The 21,990-nt window shown below is 36.6% G+C and overlaps 2 protein-coding genes across 3 annotated transcripts; one reads left to right on the forward strand and one right to left on the reverse strand.

The window, feature by feature from the left end:
- Nucleotides 1-6,612: 6,612 nt before the first annotated feature.
- LOC104600059 (S-adenosyl-L-methionine-dependent methyltransferases superfamily protein) lies at nucleotides 6,613-11,473 on the forward strand. Of its 2 annotated transcripts, none has more exons than XM_010262868.3 (4): nucleotides 6,613-6,867; nucleotides 8,142-9,236; nucleotides 10,780-10,871; nucleotides 11,139-11,473. In XM_010262868.3, exons 2-3 carry the CDS (start codon nucleotides 8,173-8,175, stop codon nucleotides 10,862-10,864), a joined length of 1,149 nt encoding a protein of 382 aa, XP_010261170.1. In that variant the 5' UTR covers nucleotides 6,613-6,867; nucleotides 8,142-8,172; the 3' UTR covers nucleotides 10,865-10,871; nucleotides 11,139-11,473. The 2 variants fall into 2 exon arrangements, with proteins under 2 accessions (XP_010261170.1, XP_088745035.1); XM_088888909.1 differs by lacking the exon at nucleotides 6,613-6,867 and having other exon boundaries at nucleotides 8,296-8,429; nucleotides 8,642-9,236.
- Nucleotides 11,474-13,149: 1,676 nt separating this feature from the next.
- Nucleotides 13,150-20,204, reverse strand: LOC104600058 (uncharacterized). The gene is made up of 7 exons (XM_088887163.1): nucleotides 20,077-20,204; nucleotides 16,563-18,272; nucleotides 15,469-15,524; nucleotides 14,780-15,013; nucleotides 14,395-14,686; nucleotides 14,103-14,299; nucleotides 13,150-13,760 (listed from the first exon to the last, which is right to left on the reverse strand). Exons 2-7 carry the CDS (start codon nucleotides 18,156-18,158, stop codon nucleotides 13,607-13,609), a joined length of 2,529 nt encoding a protein of 842 aa, XP_088743289.1. The 5' UTR covers nucleotides 18,159-18,272; nucleotides 20,077-20,204; the 3' UTR covers nucleotides 13,150-13,606.
- Between the last annotated feature and the right edge of the window lie 1,786 nt (nucleotides 20,205-21,990).

A 21,990-nucleotide genomic window follows, 5' to 3' on the forward strand; every position in this document is an offset into this window, starting at 1 on the left:
TACAAAGATCTCTTGTACTATGGGGATACTGATAATTATCCTCCCTCAACTTTCACCTTGCAACAAATAAAAATAATTTTTTATTTTAGTAATTATTTTTATTTAATATAACGAATATATGAATTATGGCATCATGAATTTCTTTTAAAAGTTGGATCATTTACCCATCATCTAGATAAGAAAAGGCTTTGCTTTCGGAGCAGTTTTAAGTTATATATTTCATCTACATTATATAAATAATTTTTACTTATCACACATTCATACTTAATTCTTATTTGACATAATTAATATATATTTTTTGATTACTTGTAATTTTTTTATTATATTTTAAAGATTTATTATTTAAGTATCATGTAATCAATTAATCCATTTGACCCAAACCACTGAACCACCATCCAAAAAGGAAAATAGTTTGATTTATAGATTGACATTAAATTTTGTATAACATTTTCATCAATGGTAGAATTATTTCTTATGTATAACACTTATTTTTGTTCAATATGATGAATGAATAATATTAGAGATGTACCCAACATTTTATTTTTTATAAATATGTAACATTAGATATGTGCTCAAAATTTCTCTATTTTTTTTATTTTTGTGATTCTTTGTATTTTCCATTTTTAAATATTTTATTATTTGATTATGACATCATTCATTTCTAGGTTGATTTTAAATTTGGAATTTCATTTTCATCATTAATAAAAATACTTCATACATTCCATACTTATTTCTGTTTTATATAATGAATATACAGTGTTAGAGATATGCTCAATTCTTTATTTTTTGTATTATATATTTTATTTATTTTAATCTTTTATTATTTAATTATGGTAATACTTATTAACCCATTTGACCCACCACCAAAAGGGAAGAAAAATGGTTTTGTTTTCAAATTACATTTTCAAAATATTTATTTTTATACTATTAAAATTAATGTTGTATATTTAATTAATAGAATTTAATGATGAGATAAATATATATATAAGGTATATTCTCTCATTAAATCCTATTTTTAATATATATATATATATATATTTAATGAGTGAGAATAGGAAAATAATTTTATTTTCAATTGTTTTTAAATTTTACATTCCATTTCTATTATTAATAAAAAAATATTTTTTATCATACTTATTATTGTTTAGTATGTCAAATATATGTTAAAAATGTTTCCATTTTTTAATTTCTATATTTTTTTGCATGTTATCTATTTTGAGTTTTATTATTTAATTGTGGTAACATGGATTTGCCCATTTGACTAAAAATGGTTTTAAAAGTATAAGTTTTATGTTATTAGAATTATTAATTTATTATAGACTTAATTAATGGAATTTTATAATGAGAAAAAACATAAATGCCTTAAATATATAATTGAATGAAGGTGAATGCATGTTAATATCTTAAATATTGAATTTAATGAGAGAATTGAATGCATTAAATATCTTAAAATTACCTCTTTTCAACTCATTTAATATCAATAACCAATTACCCTATCTACTCATTTTTACCAATAAATTTAAATATAAAAGGATAAATTTTATCCTCAAAAAATTCCAGAAATATTTTTGAGGCTATTCGTGATTTTTAAAGTAGTATAGATACAGATTTATTTGAACGATTTATGATTCAGTTTGTTTCTGAATATAATATTAACTATATTTATAGCAATATAACAACTATGATGGTGTTTGGAAGCGTGGGTATTTATTGGGACCGATTTTCAAGAAAACATAGGATACACGTCATCGCCAATCAGTCAACCGTTGGGGGAAACAATTCACCGATGCATGAAATGACGCCAAATTTGACGTTTCATGCATCGATGGGGTCTCGATTTACAAGGCACACCCAATTTTTCAATAAACGTCTGAACCAAATAATGAAATATATGAGTGTTTGTTGAAATGCCTATATGGATCCGACGTGGCACTATTTTTTTGAAAAACGGCCACGGTTCCAAACATCCCCTATGATGTCTTGCATATATATTCATAAAAGTGAGAAAACCTGACAAAGACAACAAGAAACTATGTAGAGGAAATTCCATATTATTTACAACCAAAGACCAACAACTAATAGATGATCTATTTCTTATCTAGATCTCAAACAAAACACCAATCTCATTTCAAGCATACTCTTCAAATGGCTTGGTCATTACTAGAGACCTAGATAGCACATTTCATATCCTCTCTGCACATTTCATATGGTTTGAAGCCGCTCCGTTGCCATCTGTGGTCTTTCCCACTTTGGAATAAGGAGGAATTAGGTGATAAACTTGACCTACTGAATGGAGCAAGAAGTATTGGCCATTAACCAATGTTGGTCCAACTAGATGTTGCCACTGTTCAATAAAAACCTTATTTTGTGGCATTTGTAAATAATTTCCCCCATCTATTTCTCTTCTCCAACCTTTAAAACCGGTAGATGATCATTTCATTCTTAAATCTTTATAACAATTTGAGAAAGCCGAAGAGGTTGTGCACTTAACAATATATATTATTACTGGACTAGCTAAATATAATACAACATTGCAATGGCGGATGGACCAATAGGCCTCAAGGCGACGCTCTGCAACCCGACAATGACAAACTATATATCTTGTTTTCATTGTAATTCAAGATGCTATCAGAATTTTTTTTTTCCTTCCCTCGTAATTTTTGTTGGAATTTATTTTCTCTTTTGGCGAGAAGTGATGGAGATACAACAATAGAGATATTTTTGGATCAATTAGAAAATGGGTGAAGAAAAGAAAATAAAGAAAGCTTATATGGATATTTTGGTAATTTAACTCCATCATCTGCCATAGTAGGAGGAGATTTCTATTGCAAATGAAACTTTAGGGGATACTTGTTGCTTGAACCCATAGTAGAATGAGTCTTTGTAATTTAACTTTTGGGAAAATTTCCGATCAGTACGTGTACTTTGGTTCGAGTGACAATTTGATCCTCAAACTTTAAAATGCAACAATTCAGTACTTGAATTTTCAAAACGCAACAATCTAGTACCTGCTGTTAATGGACCGTCAGTTATGTATATCATAAGACATATAGTAATATCAAAATTATCTTTGAAAATAAAACACACTGTTCACCATCGTTTCATGACAAAATTGCCCTTAATTGATTAAGGGTGTGAATATGAACAAATTGGCGAGATTGAAGGCAAAGAAAGAGATAAAAAACCCAAGCTGATATGTTCCGCAGAGGACAATGATCGCCATGGATGGAGGGTGAAGGATTCCATGGATATTGCACAATAGACCCCAACCAACGAGAAATATACTGGAAACACCTTGCTCTGCAGGTTCCTGAACTGATGCCTCAGAAGATTTCTAGAACAAGAGAGAAACTAGTAATTGAGAAATCGATGAACAAGTTTTAAATTTCTTATAAAAATTCATATCATAGCCTATAGTTACTGGAAGGATGGAAATTTGGGGATTATATAAGAGATAGAGTGGGAGACGAGAGGAGTGGGGGTTAACATACTTGAACATGATAATTCCGCCGATAAAGGTAATCCAAAGAGTTGTGCCAAAAGCGGCTGAGAAACACAAGAGATGAGCAAGCTTCAGAGAGTTGTATAGCATCGACGAATATCCAACATTTGATTTTGATCCGAAGGTTTTGGGAGAGAAAAGAGTTCTGATTGCAAGGAATGCTACCGTTGCTAGAAATCAAGTTAACCAAGCTATCTCTCTCTCTCTCTCTCTCCTTCAAGGGAACTAAATTTGAAATGATTGTAATTATTGCTTTGTTCATTGTTCATCTCCCATTGAATGTAGCTTGTTGAGGCTGAAAAGTTTGATGGTTGGTTTTGATTTTAGCATATAATTGATAAAGAAAATTAGATGGCACTTGAAGGGCATTTGTGTCTTTTCACATGACACTTAATGAATAGTTAATGGTAGGTACTAGATTATTGCATTTTAAAAATTCATGTACTATATTATCACATTTTAAAGTTAAGGAACCAAATTGTAACTCAAGCCAAAATACAGGGTACTGATTGGGAAATTTCCCTTAACTTTTAAGTTTTAAATCTCTCTCTCTAACCACTTCAATCTCGACTAACCCGTAATGTGGGCATGGCATGGACTGATGGTAGCCTAGATGCCATATGGGTCGGTCCGTGCTTGGGTAGCATGGTCCCCTAGGTAGCTTAGGTCAGGCTTTGGCATGGCCTATGGGCTATGACCCCGTTCCTAGACATGTTGGGTCTAGCTCAGGCTGGGCCTACTTTTTCCTTTTCATTTTTCCTAAGAAAAATTAGAAAAAAAGCATATAACAGAAGAAAATTAACATGAAATATAGACAATAAATTGAAAAAAAAATTGTGAAAATTTATTTCACTTCAAATTTAATCTATACTAAAAAATAAAAAAATCATTGAAAAAATAATACAAATATAGTCGTTGGTCACTTGGCCTCCCTCCAATGATTATATTCTCATGTGCCACACCCATACCAAGCCGATGATACTCAAAAGTCCGAGGCTCAACTCGTCTGATCCAATTATCTTGGATTTGGATGATATATTTATATAATCGGATGGAATTGAATGTTACGATCTACATCCGATTTGAATTTGACCAATTCGATCTGATTAAAATCCGCTTTTGATTATATTATAATAAATCTATTATGTTATATTTATATTAATTTATTATATATAAAAGTTAAAAAAAAATAAATTTATAATTTTCTGGTATTTTAGAAAATTTAGAACGGAATCGGATTAAATTCAAGTCCAATTCGAATCCATTAGAATTCCAATTTGATTCCGAGTCTTTAAATCCGATTGCACTTCGGATCTCATGCGGATTTTGTTGCATCCAATCTGAATCTGATCCGATTACAACCCTAACTGTATCATGTTTAGACCTGTTCATGGGCCGGGTGGCCCGACGGGCCGGCCCGGCCCTCGGACGGGCTTGAACAGGTATATGGGTCTGTGGGCTTAACCTCAGGCCAAAAAGCCCAGTCCGCAATAAATTCGAGTCGGGCTCGGGATTTGCCAAAATAGCCCGACCCGACCTAAAATTAAACCTAAAAACCCTAGTCGAATACCCCCCTCTTTTTTTACCTCTTTGCCTCTTTCCCTTCTTTTTCCAGCCGAACCCTTTTTCTCAAATCTCCACATCCTCCACACTCCATAGTGAGGCGGCAAACGTTCATCGATGCAACAACTCCGGTGGCGACGGTGAGTTCTCTCTCTCTCTCTCTCTCTAACGCGAACTGATTAGTGATCACTGTTAGACCTCTTCATGGGCCGGGTGGCCCGACGGTATAGGCCCGCGGGCTTAACCTCGGGCCAAAAAGCCCGACCCACAATAAATTCGAGCCAGGCTCGGGATTTGTCAAAATAGCCCGACCCGACCTATAACTAAACCTAAAAACCGTAGTTGAATACCCCTATTTTTTTTACCTCTTTGCCTTCTTTTTCCCACCGAATTCTTCTTCTCCACATCCTCTTTCCCTTTTTTATATTCTTTTTTTAATATAAGTAAATTTTGAATTTATATATTTTTTAATATAAATATATTCTGATTTATATTGATTATTGAATAGGAAAAATTTCTAATTTTTTTTATTAGGTCGGGCTTTGGGCTTTTTATTAGGGCCAGGCTCGGGCTCAAGTTGTAGGCCCATTGGTCGGGCTGGGCTCGGGCTCGGGCCTAACATATTTCTGTTAATGAAGAGTAAAAGCCCGGCCCGACCCGACCCATGAACATGTCTAATCACTGTCAAAACCCAAGTTGTTGAAACCAGTCCTCGATTTCGAACCACAAATAACAGTACCCAGGAAGCTTTGCAAGCTCAAAAGTTCAGTGAGAGCCTCAGCCTGTCGAATTCCTCTGAATTGGATTCTTCATCATCTGAAGACAACGACAATGATCTCAACGCTATTGCCTACATGGGAAACGACTGGAAGGAGAAGAAGATAATGATGATGATGTCGAAAGACTGCTAAGGATTTAAGAGGGGTCGACGGAGCTGGAAGTCGAAGATTAGAGAGTTTGTGGACTCGCAGATGAGGAAGTTAATGGAGACGCAAGAGGCCTGGCTGAAGAAAATGCTGAAGACCTTAGAACACAAGAAACAAGAGAGGATGTCCAGGGAGGAAGAATGGAGGAGGCAGGAGGCAGCTCGGTTGGATAGAGAACAGAAGTTCTAGGCTAAGGAGCGAGCTTGGATTGAAGCTCGAGATGCTGCATTAATGGAAGCCTTGAATAAGTTTACGAGAAGAGAACTAAAGAGCTCCTTCACTGAAGAGCTGGTGGCTCCACACCTCCACGATAACGATAACAGTGAAAACCAGAATGAGAATGTAAGTGAAATGCTTGATAGCACCACGAACAGTAATAAATGGCCGGAACAGGGAAAAATTCTAATTTTTTTTATTGGGTTGGGATTCGGACTCGGGCTCGGGCTTCGGGCTTTTTATCAGGGCCGGGCTCGAGCCTAACGTATTTCCATTAACGAAGAGTAAAAGCCCGGCCCGGCCCGGCCCTTGAACAGGTCTAACCATGTTGTGTCGTCTCTGCAGACTAGGCTGGCATGGCCCAGCAGGGGCCGTGCCGGCCCGGCCCACATTACAGCTCTAGACTAGACTCGACTCTCGAAGTCGAAATGCCCTAACATTGCTCTGCTCTGCTCAGACCCTACACACTTGCTCACCCGTACTCTCGACTCCGAGCTACGGCCTAGATTACAGTTCATCAACACTCCACCCTTTTCAATCTGAGTCCAAGTTAAACCGTACTCCGGCGCTAGCCCCTGATGATTAAAGTCAATACGTTCGTCGGTATTCCCTGCGTACGGCACCGGATCACAGCGACTAACGCTTGCTTACTCTGACCGGGTAAGTTTTCTATTCTCCTTCGTATCTCTCAATCTTACTGGTTAGCTTTGTATTCTTATTATTTCAATTCAATCTCACTGAAGCTCATATTCATTCTGCCTTTTGCTCCCTTCTGTAATATATATCTTGTTTGCTAATCGATTCCCCAGATTTTGTTGACATTCAGATTTTGAGTTTCTATAGTTTTAGCAGGAAAAACCTATTTGTTCAAATCATATGGTTTTGAATGTTTGTGGGAAAAAATCCGTATGAATTTACTAATTTGAAATTTCTTCAAAATGGGCTCTCTTATCTCTCTATCTGGGGAGCTTTTTGCGTATACCATAATACAATTGGTGCTTTTTTTGGGAGTGGGTTTTTGGGTGTTGACATTCACTTTATACATTGTAACCTAATTCATAAATGTCATCACGGGATTCATGGATTGTAACCTAAGAGAAAGAGATTCCCTTCTTGTTCACTCTCAATTCCCAACTCGCGATCTTGAACATACCAAAACTGATTTGGCGATTTCCATGGTGTCCTAATCCCAAATTCGTGCTTGATCTACTAAATTAAGAATAAAAGGTTTGGAATTTTGTGAATTCAATATTCTCCAAACATTTCTATTACAGAAATCCGTATTTATAGACTACCAAAACATTTCTAATATTAGAACTAATACACCAAAAAACGCTGAAATATACACAAGATAATCCAGGAACTACTATGAATACTTAATTCATGATTAAGTGCAGGAGTTTTTGTAAATAATAAATACAAATTTTACCAAAAGTGCAGACTTGAAAAATAATTGGGCTCCTACTTAAATTATTCCTAAAACCAATAAAACAAGGAAAAAAAATGCAAACCCCTCCCCCACGAAAAAAGTAATTTCTTGCAGAACTATGTGTTTGTATAATTGGTCTATAACTTGTAATTTTGGAATAATTGGCCTTTAATTTGAAATTTTACATTGGGTAGTATTCTGCATCCCACTTATTGCTTACCCTGGACATTTATATTTCAATAATGTTCATTTTGCATCACATATTATCATGTTTTATGTCAACTTGCAGAAGGAAGATTTTGCTGCTAAATTAGTTTTCTGTCACTGGTCTTGTGAACTTCAAAATGAATCCTTATATTTGTGCTTCTAAATTTTGTTGGGCTTGTGATACTTGCCCAATAAGTTTTAAGGAAACTTGTGACTCACTTCTTGTAGCACTTTTTTATGCATGTGTAATGTGTGAAATTGGATTATTCATCACTGTAGTATGATGGTATCATTGCAGGGTATCAACTTAGAGCCTGTGTTGCAATCTTATGTTTTTTAATGTTACAAGGGCAAGGAGATACCTTCATCAATCTCATGAGGTCTTTCCTTCTCTTTCTGGCATAGTACTTAGTGTTGGTCATCTGAGAACCTTCAAATCGATGACAGATTTTCAAGAAGATGGTTCGCCTGGATTTTCTTCACTTGTATCAGAGGGAGGACTTCATATTCAAAAGTCTATATCAGTATGCCATGATGAGAGGTGTTCCTTTTCAAGTGTCCAATCCACCCCAGACATTGAAAAGAAGTATGTTCATCATGTTTATGATGCCATTGCTCCCCATTTTAGCTCCACTCGATTTGCTAAATGGCCAAAAGTGGCCACATTTTTGAACTCCTTGCCACTCGGATCTCTCATCCTGGATGCAGGATGTGGGAATGGGAAATATTTGGGTTTAAATCCTGATTGCTTTTTTATAGGCTGTGATATAAGTGCACCTCTGATCAATATATGTGCAGGAAGAGGTCATGAAGCAATGGTTGCAGATGCTGTAAATCTTCCTTATAGAACAGGTTTTGGTGATGCAGCAATCTCTATTGCTGTATTGCATCACCTAAGCACAGAAAGTAGAAGGAAGAAAGCTATAGAAGAATTAGTTCGAGTTGTTAAGAAGGGTGGCCTGGTTCTAATAACGGTTTGGGCTGTAGAACAGGAAGATAAGTCATTGGTTACAAAGTGGACCCCTCTTACAAATAAGTACACAGAGGAGTGGATAGGTCCTGGTAGTCCTCGTGTCCGTAGTCCTTCTTCCTTAACACTAGAGAGCATATCAGAAACTGAGGAGAATAGTTTTGGAGATTGTCAGGAGAAACAAATGTCAAATAAACATACACATTTGCAAAAGCTAGATGGTTCAGTGGCTTATGAAAATTGGACTAACAATAAGAACCAACAGGAATATTTCGTCCCTTGGCACTTACCATATCATCGTGCAGAAGTCAGTGGTGAATCTGCTCGGGCTCTTGCAAATGGGTTGGCAAAAAAAGATGATAAAAAGGGTGCTGTTGTTTACAATAGGTATTACCATGTGTTCATTGAAGGCGAGTTGGAAAGGTAACAACATTATTTGCTCTGCTAATGGCTTTGTAGCTTTTCTTTGTTTTCTTTTTATCTTTCCCTAAGCAGAGTTGCTTATGCACCATTAAAATATATGTTCATTTTCACAATGTCTTTAGGCTTTTTTGTTTATAATTTTTTTGTCATAAATAGCACTAGCATTGCTAGAGCTCTATCATCAAGACATGCAATAAGGATATTTCAACATTTTTATTAGACCAAGTTTGGTTTTTGTTTCCCATCTATATCTCATTAGGCCTAGAAACATAGTTGTCAAGGCGACAAGGCGCCCTTTGAGGCTCGCCTCGCCTAATCGCCAAACAGTTTTATATTATGTATTATATTCTTTTTTTATTCTTTATTTTTTGACATTATAATTATAAAATAGGCACTATTAAACTAAAATAGGCCAACTGATGGTGGCTCAGTTGGTAGGTTCTCTGACTCGTCGGAGTAGAGACCTGGGATCAAATCCCGCTGCCACCAGGGGTTGGGGGGGTTAAGGGAAAGGGGATGGGCTACCCCCTGTTGTGTAGCCCCATGAAGCAAAGAAAAAGACAAGGCAGCCCCCTTCTCGCCTAGCCTCGCCTTGGCACCTTGAAAACTATGCCTAGAAATAATTCAGTTTTCTAGGATCATCCAATTTTTTTCCTTTTGAACCTATTTTTTATTCTAATAAGCTCATAATATTTCTATAGTTTTTCCTTCCTCTTAGTTATTGCTACTATTATATTTTAAATATAATTTTTGTTTGTGACCATATTTCTATATATTTCTCTCCTATGTGTCAATCTGTATTCTCACATTTCACATTCACAATTCTGTGTGTGTGTGTTCAGTGATCAATTAAAAAATCATGTGAGACAGCTTATAGGAACTATTTTGAATATTTGTTTGTCTCTGTTTTATCCATTTTGATATGTTGTCTTATGCTTTTGAACCACATTTAGAACCACTTTGTCAAGTTAGACCTTACCTTTATCAGAAAAAAAAGGTACAAGCTACTTGACCTTGTAAGGAAGGGGAATACTTTATATATCTCTGTGGCTTTTGTGAGTGTATTCTATTTGGCTTCTAGCATCCTACATTAGGAGGCTCTTCATGTTGGAACTACAGTTGCATTTTCAATCCTTATCCACCAGAAGGAATGAAGACTCATTCATGAATGGAGAATATTTTTGTTGTACATTAATGTATAAGAATTATCTCACAGAGCAATTACTAACCCATTTAGAGGGATGATGCCAGACATTCTACAGGTGTTAAGTTTGAACCAGGCAGTGTATGATGTATTTTCATCACACTGACTGTGTAACCATAATGTAATGGAAACTGTCAAGAGTTGTTCAGCTGAATAGTACACATGAAGAGTGTCTGATGAAGACATGGATATGCCACATATAATATCCTAACCTATAAAATTCTCAGGCGGATTCTTGTAATCATTCACATTTTCATATTTTGTTTTTTATTAACCTGGTTCTGACTGCATTCTATCTATACAAAAGGTTTTCATCTTTTTTTTCCCATTTTTTTGCAGGTTAGCATCTGGCGTCAGCAATGCCATCATCCTTGATCAGTTCTATGATAAATCTAACTGGTGTATTATCCTCAAAAAGACATGACCTTCGTGTACGTTTCTTAAATGTGTAATGATTAGTCATTACTGCCTTTTCCTTGGCATGCAAAATAACATTTCAGCAGTGGCATAAGTGGTCAGAGAACAGAAGAGTTGGACCATTTCATCAAATATGAGAACCAATTGCTTCCTTTGAGATGATAGCTTAACCTCCTTTTATGTATCCTGGGGTTACCATTACGAGTTGTCAATACAGCAGTCGTATTGTTATTAAAGCCCATTTCTATCATTTTAACCTGATCCCTCTATTTTTGGCGCAGGTTTCAGTTGCTGATGGTCTTAACCTATCCGCACATCAGTTTGGAGAATTGGAGTTTTGGCTTCACAGTTGATATGAATGAAGCACAAATGTCGATTGATATTCAATTTTGATTGCCTTTCTGGTCGATGGAGTGGATTTTTTCTTCACAACTTTGTGCTTTATTTGTGGATTGTTGGGAGAGTGAGAGAGGGGTCTCTACATGAGACGTAGTTGAGTTGTAGAGTTAAGAGAAGAAACAAAGAAGGAAATATGAGTTGTATGACAATTCTTTCTCATAAAATTTAATCTTTGATGTGTCAGGGCAACAACAAACACAGTTACCCGCCATCTTTCTAGAATCAAGCAAGCAAACAGAATCTAAGGGTCCGTTTGGTTTACAATCAGGATTTCAGATAGGAATCAGAATGAGAATTGTAATCAGCTGGAATGAGATTTGATTCCCAAGGAAAGGGAGGGAATGGTTGTTCCTTCAAATAGGGGAATGCCATTCTACCAGAAATGGGAATGAAATTCTGATTCAATCCAATCAAATAGTTGGAATGGATCCAATTCCAGACCCCTATTCCAGGGAACCAAATGGGCCCTAAGCGTTTATACTGGAAGTTATGCCCTGTTGGGAAGTTATATCAGTAGTGTGAAAAGAAGGCAGCTCACTGCCTGTCCAACATGCTGTAGCCTGTACATTGTAGACGAGTTGGGGCCGCCAAAATTCTTGTCTTCTAGCGAATCTAGCCTGCTGCCTGCCATTTCAGGAGCCCCACCGCGTCTCATGTGCTGTGCGGTTAGCTACTTGCTAGCCTTGTCGAAAAGGAAAGTAGAAAACCTTCTACCATCCCCTCCTTGGCCTTGATAATTATTCAGGTTAAGTACTACTAGGAACCAGCCTCTTATTGAAATTGCCCTACCAAGATTTAAAGCAATTAAAATATGACACGAGGAATCAACGTTTGCACGTCTCTTGAATATAGGTCCTGCAACTCCAAGAAGAAATACTTGTTATATGGATGCCATGCCAATTTGCAAGCATTTGGCTCCCTCCCCCCAAAATTCGTCTATACTATTTCTCCCCTCGTCCTCCACCTGCCTTCTCATTATCCGTAGAATGGGTTTGGTTAGATTTCAATGGGTGGTGCAGCAGGTTGGGTTAGAATCAATGTTTCAAAAAACGATCAGGAATGGGAACTATTCTGGCCACCGGTTTAGGGCATGGCCCATTTTTATAAAAAAAATTAAAAATAATTAAAATATAAAAATGACCAAAACTATTGAACGGGTTGGTGGTTCGACCACCTGGGTCAATGGGTCATTGACCAATTCAATGGTTTTTGGCCAGGGTTTGGGGTAAAATGGAATCTGGTTGCTTGGATGATTTTTGGACTGAACGGTCCAACCATCTAAGTCAACAATGGTTCGAAAACATTAGCTAGAATCAAGGTTCAAAAAGTCAACACGTAGATACGCTCCTACAGATGGTGTATCGGGGTTCTGACTGGTTCAGGGGGTGGAAGAGCCTTAAACCAACCCCCCTAACTGGTTTTGAAAAAAAAAAGTACCGATACTGCCTGATACGCCCCTACCGATGTATTGGGCGTATCAATATTTAGAACCTTGATTAGAATAAGAATGGCCCTAGGTTGGGTCATACACATTTTTTGTTCCATAAATACTGATGGGTGTTAAATGGATTGATGGATTGGGGATGCACGATGATCTGTTAGCAGTACCACGTTTCGTATCAATGGCATACTTTACTAGGAGATGGTACTAGTATGCAAAGTAGAGGCATACTACGTTTCGAATCAATGGGTTGGGGAAGCACGATGATCTTTACTTGGAGTATCATCAAATATGCCCTTTCGTATGGGACGGGAAGAGGCTCTAAAAGACTATAACTATCATGAAATGTTTATCAGATGTGCATTGGATCAGACACCAAAAATACATTGGAAGAAATGACCAGTTCGTAGATGGTACTACCGTACTAGTATGCAAACTGCAAAGTAGAGAGCTATTTCATCAAAATTGGTGTAAATATACTTGCGAAAAGAAAAAGATATCATTTGCACATTTTCGTTTTGGTCATTGATATTATTCGGCAGTTTGAGGCATCTCATACATTAAAATGAACAAGTAAAAACCGACTTGATGTGCTGCTACAGGGTAAGAAATTTGATCTGCATAAGGTGCAAAAGGAAATAAAAACCGATAAATTAATTGTTCTCTCAAATGCTGTAAACATTTAAACTCATTTTTGACAAGATGTTGCTCAACCGCATATGGCATATAAAGTGGGTCTTCAAAAGGACAGGATTGTCTTAGCTACGGGAGTATGAAAATTCCCACATTGAGGATTTTATGTAACAGAAGGAAGAAGATTGCAGCTATCTTCTTCTTCCTTCATTTGGTCCATGTCTACCTCTTTTGCCTGAATGTAAGGTATTAAACAGAAGGAAGCTTATTTGAATGCTAATTGTTCAAGCCCCAGTCATAGGTCTGGTATGTCATTTTCAATTGAGTGTTAGTAAGCAACTCCAGCAACTTCTCTGACTTCTCCGGCTCCAGATAGTTGGCTACATACTTCAATACCTCTGTGTCATTCTTGCCAAAGTCTACGCTATACCTGAAAATTAGAAGCAAAGAGAAATCAAAGCCAGACCACCACAATGTTAGTTATCACAAGAACTAGAATAATCTCTGGGGAAATGCATGGTTCTCGAAACAGAATGAACCACTCACAGCAACCACAGACTGGAGACCATCCAGAAGTAATTAGTCCAAAAATTGGGTAATTCCACTAGAAATATGCCAACTTAGCACAAGTATAGAAAGAAAACTCTTGCTCTCCAGCTGTCCTGACTTTGTTATTACCTTCGCCCATACTGGGAAGAAAGCTTTTCTTTGTGCAAACGACTATCATGTTGATAAACACTAAAAATTGTTCCTGTATTCTTTAGAAACTTACCATCGAAGAATTCTATTGACTGATGCCACCTTTGCTTCCACATCAAAATTTACACCTCCATTCCTTACAAAATCATAGGCTGCCTCCTTCAGCTCCTTGTCAATGTTTCCAGGTGAGTAGCATCGAAGAGCTGGCCCTGACCGGGTGCCACAGACCAGAGCAAAATGAACTAGTGGTTCTGCATTTGAAAGGGATACCTGATCCAGTCCAACAGCCATTACTTGTCTGGAGCAATGCATAAGATGGACATTCAAATCTCTACTATCTCGAAACAGGGGTTGCCATATCTCACCTTGGAACGTCTGTCTCTCACACTAAAGGGCTTCATCAGATTGTATGGGGGTCGTTGATTTCCCCTTAAGATGCCATTATGAATAAATGAAAGTGAGTAGGTGCATCCGCCAACAACATACTTGAAGTCTCCAAGCATTTTTCGCCGCCCCAATGCTCCAACAGGATAACCCCAGAGTAATATTGCATGGATGGCCATCATATTATACAGATTTATGAAGAAAGCAAGTTTCTCCTCCCTGGATATATCCTGCAGATCTACCCTCTGAAGCTCCTCAACTACTCTTAAATACCTGTGCAGAAATAGAAAAAGAAAATTAGAAAAAGTTAACAGACACTTGTTAACATTTTTCATTTATAACTTCAAATTTTAATATTCAGAAAACCTTGCAAACTCCTCACTGCCATGGATACTTCTGTAATCAACATGTTTTCCATCCTCAGAGGTGTAAGCTTCAAAGATTGCGAATGACAAATATCTCAACCTTGATGCAATTTCGACAATGGACTTTGGTTTCATATCAATGGTGCCCCTTGGAAAATTGTGACATTGAGACAAGATGATGGGATCATGATCCAAGAACCGATATAAATGGTTGCCATCTTCAAAGACATTCTCGCTGGATAGCAAACCTCATCGAGAACAAACAGGAAATAATCATCCCATCAGAACATGTGTCAAATAGTGAGCACAAAATAGTGTTGTCAAAACCAGACTGGACATCAACCCGCTGAATGTGACAGGTCACTGGTCAATTCGTCTGACCATGCGATTTGCACAAGTAAAAATGCATGAAAAATCAATGAAAGTAATAAAAACTTAAAACTCATCTTTTCATTAATTTAATGTCTAATAGAAGTTTCAAAACAAAAATATTATATTGCATAACACCTTGTAATCATATTTAAGAAGATTTTACCAAATCAACATTTTGGAAACAGAGATCATATAGAAAACTTTTCTGGGGATTTATCATAGTTTAATCATGTGGTCTGATCTGAATCTAACAACACTAACACAAGATGTAGAGAGAAAGTATGCATATCCTGAGAGGAACAGTGCCAAGAAACATACTCAAGAACATGCCAAAAGAAATGTTTGTTTGCAAGCTTTCGTCCAAGCTCAATAGCCTGTCTCATAAAAACCAGGAGAAAGAAGAACACTAAGTGAACATAGGATTGAGATAGAACAAGAATGCTACCAAGTCTTAGTGTTATACAATATGATTTGTCAAGCACCATAAAGAATGAATTAAAAGTTAGGAGGTCGCAGCACTCATGCTGGGGCTTCAAGACCCAGAATCTTTATAGGTCACAGAAAGAACTGATAAGCATGAAACCACGGGTTTGAGTATGAGGGTAGCCATTTCATGCAAAAAATGGTAGAGATTAGCTCCATATCCAGTCTACCCCTCCCAAAACCCAAGATAGCCAGGACCAGTATTGGGTAGTGGCCTTTTTTAGTCAGAGATCATACAGCTAAGATTTTTGCTGTGCACATGGTTATAACAGGTCAATTTGTAGGTCATTGAACGTGGTCCAAAAAAGTTTGACCGTTTTAATGGTTATTCTCTTATATACCAGACTAACATATAATGCATGAGAGCAAGACCAATATATATTTAAAGATAAATACATCCATATACTCTCTTCAAAGCTCCAGCCAACCTTGAAGAATTAATATTCAATTAAAAGCAGATAACCTAAGACAACCATAACAATTAGAGCACTGAGAACACCTCAGGCCTACAAGATTGTATGATTTCCTTTATGGCCAATAATACCAAAATCCAAAGGGCAATTATCCAGTATAAATAAACTTAAACTAAGAGTGTTATTGGGTTAATCACAAAAATCAGGGAAGTGGGACTCTCTTACCCTATTGGCCCCTGCCTAGGAGATATTCTGAACAAAAAATTGGCCTGTTGCCATTAAACCTTTGACTCTGGATGTTTGTCACATTTTTGTCCAGAGACGAAGAAATGTGAGCAATTGTCTTGTGAGAACCATCCTTATCAGGCCAGTTTATTGCATAGAATATCCCTGAGGTGACCTCAATAGATTTGGAGGCTTGGAATCCTGAATGTTTACAGTCATTTATGCTGGTGCCATAATTAAGTGGATGTAAGCTCAGGCTTTCCCCAAGATTAAAAGTGCATAAGAACTAACCTCTTCTCTTTCCAAGTACTGATGCTCTGATAAAAAATCTGTAGCTTCTGACCCTAGAAAGCAGTTGGTGAACCTGCGTAACTTATAAAACCTGTCCTTGACCACAATAGTTTCTCTCATCTTCCGAACAATAACAGCCAATTCATCCACTGTCCCACTACTGGAGATGTCATCTTCACCAGAAAATGGTGGCATAGGAGCTGCAGCAGATGGTTCTTGAGTAATCAGATCTTGAATCCTCTCTGAAAGTTTTCCAGATTCATCCATGGCCTTGAGTTCACTCAGTCCTCCGGCCAGGAATTCATTGAAAAACACCTTAGGAACAGCAGAAGATCCAGTGTTCTTCTCCAGTTCTAGTTTTCGACTCGGAAAGATGTCAATGTTAATCTCTACGTATCTTAGCCTTTTCTGACGTAGAAATAGCCTAACCTCTTTACTTTCCTGGCAACCGAGCCTTGTATAAAGTATTACTCTTCCCTTCATTGGTAGTGGTTGTACTAATTCTTCAGTGCATGCTTCTTCCTTTTCCTCCCTTTTGCTCTGTGTATCTACATCCCATGCAATCTTGAAATAGATAAAAGGATTCCATGTGGATCTTTCCGCTGTTTTTTGAGAGGCTTCTTTTGCTTGGCTTCCCAACGAAGAATCCTCTCCCTCCTTAATCCCTGAATTATCATGATACTCTTCATCATGAGGAAACTTTTGTCTATCTTCATCTCTTCTTCTGGAAAGACGATGAAGAAAAGTAGATACAGAAGCGACAGTAGAGAAAGCAACTGTTCCTTTCTCCTTAACAAAGTTCTTAAGTGTCTCAGCCTTTTCAGGCCAAGTAGGTCTTTGTGCCTCTGGGCCAAGATCCGAGGACTGTGCAGCTGAACTCCTTGTAGGTTCCACACCACGAATGTCAGTTCCATCAGAGGCAGGTTCTGCCTCTTTCTCCTTACCTAGATTCTTCTCTGCCACCTGCTTTGTCCCTTCTTGGTTTTCAGACTCCAATCCTCTAGACTCCTCACTCTCAATGTTTGGGTTCTCTCCTTCCTTGTCTGAATTGAGATGCTCTTCACTGATGTTTGAAGATTTCAATTCAGAATGTACTTCCTCTTCTTTTGGAAGATCAACTATGTCTGAATTGAGATGCTCTTCACTGATGTTCGAGGATTTCAATTCATACTGTGCTTCCTCTTTTTTTGGAGGATCAACTATGTCTGAATTGAGATGCTCTTCACTGATGTTCGAGGATTTCAATTCACACTGTGCTTCCTCTTCTTTTGGAGGATCAACTATGTCTGAATTGAGATGCTCTTCACTGATATTTGAGGATTTCAATTCACATTGTGCTTCCTCCTCTTTTGGAAGATCAACTATGTCTGAATTGAGATGCTCTTCACTGATATTTGAGGATTTCAATTCACACTGTTCTTTCTCCTCTTTTGTAAGACCAACTATATCTGAATCGAGCTGCTCTTCACTGGTGTTTGAGGATTTCAATTCACAATGTACTTCCTCTTCTTTTGGAAGATCAACTACATCTTTCTCCTGTTTTTCAGAAGTTGGATGGACCACCGCATTTCTCCCATTGAAGTCTTCACTTTCCATAATTCAAGCAAATAAGGCCAAGCTTGGACTTTAATTTAAGGATACATGGGCTCTGAAAATTTAATCAGCCTGCAGTGTTTAATTATGTCAAGCTAGTGAGATATTTCCACAGTCCTGCAAAAAAAAACGTGTATTAAGGCATAAACCCACGGAAGTAGACTAACATCAAGCATTTAATTTAAGATTTTGAGCCACGTTTAAACTCATTTGGAAACACAAAAGTTGACAGAAATTTAGGTGGATTTTTTAGATTTGGTTGTAACTTTAAGAAAGCACAAGCACCCTTGATAGAAAAAATAAAAATGTTATCTACATAGTTTTAGTATTATTTCTTACTGTCTTCATTTCAATAACCTCTTTGTTATCTCTGTTATATATCTATTTATCCATTTTTGTTCTCTCTATTTTATTCCCAAATTCTTGGTTCCTTATTATTTTTTTCCATCTTCCTTCTTTGGAAAATGGAAAGGAAAACCAGAATGTCAATTATTTCCAGCAAAATTTTAATCCTTCCCTAGCATTTCTGAGAATATCCCACCAGAAGGCCTTTAAAATTCAGTGTATAATGATGCTAGGCATATTCAAAATACATAGGGAGTAATTGTTTGCTCACGTCATAATTTCTATATTAATTTGAATCCGATGTAATAGTTGGGACTTGGGAGAGTTAATTGGATAAATTTGAAAAAATAAAAAATAATAATAAATAACATTTTTTATTCAAAAATAATAACATTTTTTCAGAACTCTAGACATCGACGATCTTTTTAGTATTTGATATAAATAATAAGTTAAGGACAAAAATAATTCTGACAAGATTCAGAGATCCATGTTTTAAAACTTTAACAGTTCAACACGTGGTAGTCAATTATATCTATCTAAATAAATGAAAACATGGGGATTTATTGTTTACTTTCTTCATAAGAGTTCTATATTAAGTGGAGAAATAACATTTATGGCAGTTATACAGCTTTAACATAGAAGAATAGTTTTAACAGTTTTTCTTAGAAATGTGGATATTTGTGGTGTTTTTTAACGATTCAAACGAAGTATTCATGAAGGATAGCAAGAATTCCCAACGAGGTCCACACTCCACAGACTTTTAATTTTTGAACACTTCAACACAGTTGCTAATTCGCTTCGTAAATGAATACACGAAGCAATTAGCGATTAGCAAGAAAGTTAATGCAGCCTAGTCCTTTTTCATGGAACCGACAAAAGGTTGTTTTCTTTTTCTTTTTCTTTTTTAGTTAAAAGATTGATCAAACAAATAAATGTCAAATAAGCAGGAGAATAAACAGAAACCAGATGAAAAATTCAACTCTAAACGGATGGGAGGAAAACGTAGCCAATCAACGAATCACACCTCATCCTTTACTTCTCTCATAAAAATGGAAGTCATGAAAGCAAGCTTCAGGTGTCTCTCACTCTCTCCCCTAAAATGGCTCAAAAAATAAAATGAAATGGCAATTAAAAATCCAAAACCCAAAGATTGCGATGCGAGATACAGTAAAAACTAAAAGGCAATTATAAGAGAGGAAATCAAAATGACATCGAAACCGGAAGCGAAGCAGCAAAAGCAAAACATAAATAAATAAATAAACCATCAAACACGAATATGAAATATCATAATAAGAAGGCGTTGATCTCCAACGCGGATGTTCCGAAACCGTAACTTTATGAAGACATGAAAAGCATACATCAGAACCAGCTCCATTGGGGTTTCTACAACCTAATTTATAGAAACACTGCGAAGAAACATAAAGATCAATGTAACCAAGCGTCTGGAAACAAATTCAAATAGTAACATGGGAGAAACCAGCGGATCTAACGGAAACAATGCAATATTCGATAAAATGGTAGAGCTCCAGAAGAAGAGAGAAACAAAATATTGAAGATCTGAAGAAACATAACTTACAGAGAGAATTCTCGAAGAACAACTCGGATCAAATAGAAATAATCCGAGATGGTTGATGGTAACAGACGAACATGGAAAGCGGGAACTCCACAGGTGAAATGCATGCACGGATCATCAACTGATCAAGAGTTAAGAGTTGAGACTTAAGACCCTTTTATAGGTTTATATATTTTTGGAAAAATGCTAAAAGACCCTTTATCTTTCTAGATATACAAATTAGGTCCCATATGTAAATGAAATAATGCCCATGGGTCCTCTCACTCCTAGCCACGTAACGTGGCCAACGTTGGGCCCAATGCCGGTCTCGGTCTATTTACTATTTTGGGTTCCTATTGTGTAATTGTGTTGTGTAGAGAGCAGAGATCTGGCCATCTCATCAACCCCTAAGAATTGGGATCTGCTCACAATAAAAACTGTGCCAACATGCTTCCAAATCTGCACATCTCACCATGATCAGACTGGACCCATCATGTCTGCAATGTGTGGATACAGATCATGTTGGAATAAGTGGGAACAGTTTTCTGTTGTGAGCAGGTTGCCCAACCCACAAATGATGACCAGGTCACTCGTCACTCGGTGAAGTTGTAACTTTGCCATGCTGTCAGTATTCCATCATCCTAGAGAATTAGGATTTTGCTTTCACAAAATCCAAACTCATACTAACCTCACAGCCATTGCAGTCAAGCATTGAGAATATCTCCCAAAAAAATCATACAAAGCCCGAAGATGTTCCCAATGCACGGCTGAAAGGCTGTGGGAACAGATTTTGTGAGTAGGGAATTCTTATTCTATCTATCATAGAAGATTCTCATATGATATGACCACGGTACAAAGTATTGGACGTATTATATGGTATCTTCCGCTGAGTATATGCCTATTTTAATATAATTTTAATTTTTAAGACATCCTTTTCTGAATAATAAATAATATAAAAATGGCTTCATGTGAAATTTTAATAAGAAAATAAAAAAGGAAGGTTACAAGTATCCATATACCCAATTAAACATATGGAGAATGACGGTTCATCCCAGCATCAGAATTCTTAGGCTCAAGTGCCCAATGTACAATTGGGGTAGATGTCAGTTCGGAATTGATGCTAATTCATGGGCAGGCATTGGTGTATGGGTTGGAGGTATTTGACATTTTGAATTTTTGTAGGTCTGCAGTGGAATTAAGAATTCTGCAGTGAGTTGTCGCATACTTTTCCATTAAACATATAGGGGTAATATGCAAAATGGAGTGAATCATATTGGATATTGGATATGTGTATTCAAATTTGAATTATTTATATTCAATTTTGAATCATATCAGATCAGATCCATTAAATCCGAATTGACTTCATATTGTAATCGAATATTGTTAATAAATAAAGGATATATTGCTGAAATCTCCCCTAAAGTTTTCAACCATTGCTAAAACCTTTCCTGATGTTTGGTAATTGCAATCACCTCCCCTCAAATTTGTGACATAGTAGCAAGTCGACCCCCTTGTAAGAATCTTCTAACAAGAGGCACAAAAATGCCCAAAATACCCATACAGTTACTATTGAGGCTGGTTTCTATTGAAAAAATGAATAGAAATTTTATAAACAAAAAAATAGAGAATTCAAAATTGCAACTTTACTTTTGAATGATTGATATGAAGGGCAAATTTGAAAAATAAATCAATTTCAAAAAACAGATTGAAAGGGTTTGTGCTAGTGATTCATATGAAGAGAAAATTTGAAAACTAAACATTTTGATCAAAAGTAACTTCATGGATATTTTGGACATTTTTGTGCCTCTTTTTAGAGGATTCTAACAAGGGGAGTCTACTTGCAACTATGTCAGAAAGTGCATGGGAGGTGATTGCAATTACCAAACTTCAGAGGAGGTTTCAGCAATTTACCGATAAATTAAACTAAAAATGAATAAA

This window comes from Nelumbo nucifera, chromosome 5 (genome assembly GCF_055504915.1).
Source record: "Nelumbo nucifera cultivar China Antique chromosome 5, China Antique-T2T, whole genome shotgun sequence".
Taxonomy (NCBI): domain Eukaryota; kingdom Viridiplantae; phylum Streptophyta; class Magnoliopsida; order Proteales; family Nelumbonaceae; genus Nelumbo; species Nelumbo nucifera.